The sequence below is a fragment of the Didymella exigua genome (assembly GCF_010094145.1).
Source record: "Didymella exigua CBS 183.55 unplaced genomic scaffold M421scaffold_80, whole genome shotgun sequence".
Taxonomy (NCBI): Eukaryota; Fungi; Ascomycota; class Dothideomycetes; order Pleosporales; family Didymellaceae; genus Didymella; species Didymella exigua.
Window position 1 is genome coordinate 10760 of NW_022984854.1, and position 2560 is coordinate 13319.

The 2560-nt window shown below is 49.2% G+C and overlaps 1 protein-coding gene across 1 annotated transcript; it reads right to left on the reverse strand.

Annotated features, from left to right (window-relative positions):
- Positions 1-415: 415 nt before the first annotated feature.
- M421DRAFT_10652 (uncharacterized protein) lies at positions 416-1255 on the reverse strand (the record flags this gene model as incomplete). Its single annotated transcript, XM_033587127.1, has 2 exons — positions 416-834; positions 1057-1255. The coding sequence occupies 2 exons, from the start codon at positions 1253-1255 to the stop codon at positions 416-418; spliced, it is 618 nt and encodes a 205-aa protein (XP_033442573.1).
- Between the last annotated feature and the right edge of the window lie 1305 nt (positions 1256-2560).

Consider the following 2560-nt stretch of genomic DNA (forward strand, 5'->3'; position numbering starts at 1 on the left):
GTGGCAAGAAGCGCGGCACAATCTTTGGCTTGTCCTACTGCAACTGCGACTTGTGATAGCAGACAACTATCATTACCTGCCTATCTACAACAAAGATGTTGCAGTCCTGCAGTACGCTGTTGCGGTGTCGAATTGTCGTGATCTCTAACCCCCTCCCTAGCTGCCCTGACGCAACATGCACGCTGCAGAGTAGCACCTCCAAGAAGCGGTCAACCTGCTGTAAGTACTGCCGCACTGCCTTGACGCTCCACTGCCCGTCTGCACGCTTCAAGCGCTGGCCGCCCTCTGTAGTGAGTGCGCGCTTAAGCATCCACTCTAGCCCACCCAGCAGTTAGTTGCCTGGTGCATTGACAAACGACGTGCGTTGTTTTGTAAATGTAACATCATTAACTACCTACTTAAGATTAATAGTTATCTAGTCCTCCTCCTTTCTAATCCAGCACAGCTCCTGCAGCATCTGCTCTGCTTCAGCCAGCAAGTCTTGCGCCATCTTGCAGAAACGGCTAATAGCAATTGGACGACTGTTTAGATAAAACGTCTTTCTGTCCAGAGACCAGTGTGCGTTGCCTGAGTTGCCGGCGTTTAATCCAATGTGCTTGCCGTACGCGAGCATGCTGATCATCTCGCTCATCGGGCTGAACGAGCCATCTGCTAGATACCTCTGCCGCATCTCTACAAAGCAATCGCGGTCCAGCTCAGTTTGCGCGCTGCGCTGTGAGCCTGGGAGCAGCGCCTCAACTGCGACTACCCGCACGCAGTACACCATCCCTGCTAGCATATACGAGTAGTTCTTTGCTGTCCGCAAGCGGTCTGTGCCTGTATCATACCCAAGCACTGCCAGAAACTGAATCAGACCAGTAGACAGCGCTATAGGGTAATATGTTGTAAAGACAAACGAGCTAATTGACGCAAGAAGCGCCTCTGTCTAAGCTGCTCTGTTGTTGCCATCTAGCGCGTCCTATAGCTTAATCCTAAATGACTTCTGCTCGTCTGTCCACGTGAACAGCTCACGTGCATCTTTCACCCTATCTAGCTGCGTTCGATTGCGTGTTGTACGTTGGGGCCGCAGGCTGTCGCTATCAGCTTTACTGCTCTTGCCGTTATCGTCCTCCTCGCTGTCCTCCTCGCTGTCCTCCTCGCTGCCTGATGCTGAGCAGCTTTCTGCATAAGCGGCTGCATTCTGCTGCTCTCCAAAGCGCACAATCCGCTGCTCTTTGTCGGCTAGTACCCGCAGATAGAAGCTGACGAACCTCATCATGTAGCTTGTGTACACTGCCTAACTCTCTGGATTCTGCAAGCGCGCCAACGGTCGCACGTCTAGCTCCTCTCGCTTTGCGCTCCACAGCCAGCGCCTCAACTCTTGCGGGAGCGTAGCTAGTCCTTTTATGCTTCTTTTAATCAGCCCTTCAGTCAGCTAAGCAGCCAGCTTAATATTGCGCTTGCTGTGATCGGGCAGGCAGGCTTAATGCGCTAGATAAGCGAGATTCTAGTCCTTAAAGAACTCTAGCTAGCCTGTGCGCTTAAACTATCCTGTCTTGTTAGTCTTTGCAGCTTCTTCTAGTGTTTACAGCTCTTCCTTAATTTCTTGTTGTGTTAATCTATACTTAGTAAGCTGTGCCTAGACGTGGGTTTCCATCGCAGCGTCTTCAGGATCTCTAGCATCTATAAATCTAACAACAAAGTATTTCTGCAGTCCTCCAGTGCAGAAAAAGCTCTGCACCTTCACAGTCCTATAGAGCAAGCTTTTCTCTCCCACCCACGCTTGCTCATGATTTCGCTTGCAGTGCTTGCGCATCTTATCTTTGTTAATTGTGATCCAGCTGCATGTCTCGCACTGCGCACCATCAAGCAGCTTTCCTAGCTCTTCTATTGGCTGCGCAGGCTCTTCTAGGAGCTCAATCGCGCTTAGAGCGACGGTCTTAAATTAAGTAAAGCACTCAAGTATCTGTCGCTGTAGCGCAGCAGATGCAGCATGATATTTGCGGAGATGCGCATTAAGACTCACAACTGCTGTACAGTGCTGCTTGCAAACAATAACGCCAAAGCCTTTAAGAAAGTAGAAAACGTTATTAGAATTGCTGAGTGTAAGCTACTAGGGCCATCTGTGGGAGTTTGCAGTGTTTTTTTCACTGCTGCCTGAATTGTTTGCTTAGCTGTCCTACACAAGCTCTATCGCGCAGAATGTAAGGAGCTAGCCTCTGCAGGCTATTTGCAAGTATAAATTAAATAGATTTGTTAAGGAGTGGCTGCAGGTAGAGGTCTGCAGACTTTTATGTCCTCTGTGCAGAGGTTACACAATTAGTCAAGATTAGGACCTCCTGACTGGGGGTACAGCTGGGCAGGCACCTCCTCTCAGAGGTTGGCTGAGGCTAGCGAGCGCTGAGGCGCTACCATCAGGCCTAGCCTGTTACACAGAAACCCTAACCCTACTTACTATAACAGCACTAAGTTTTGCTAAATAGACAGACAAAACGCTTAGCGTTGCTGCGCAAAGTATATAGGAATTAAGTTTGTATAAGATATTTTTTAATTTAGGCCTAAAGTAATAGCAGGTTAGTAG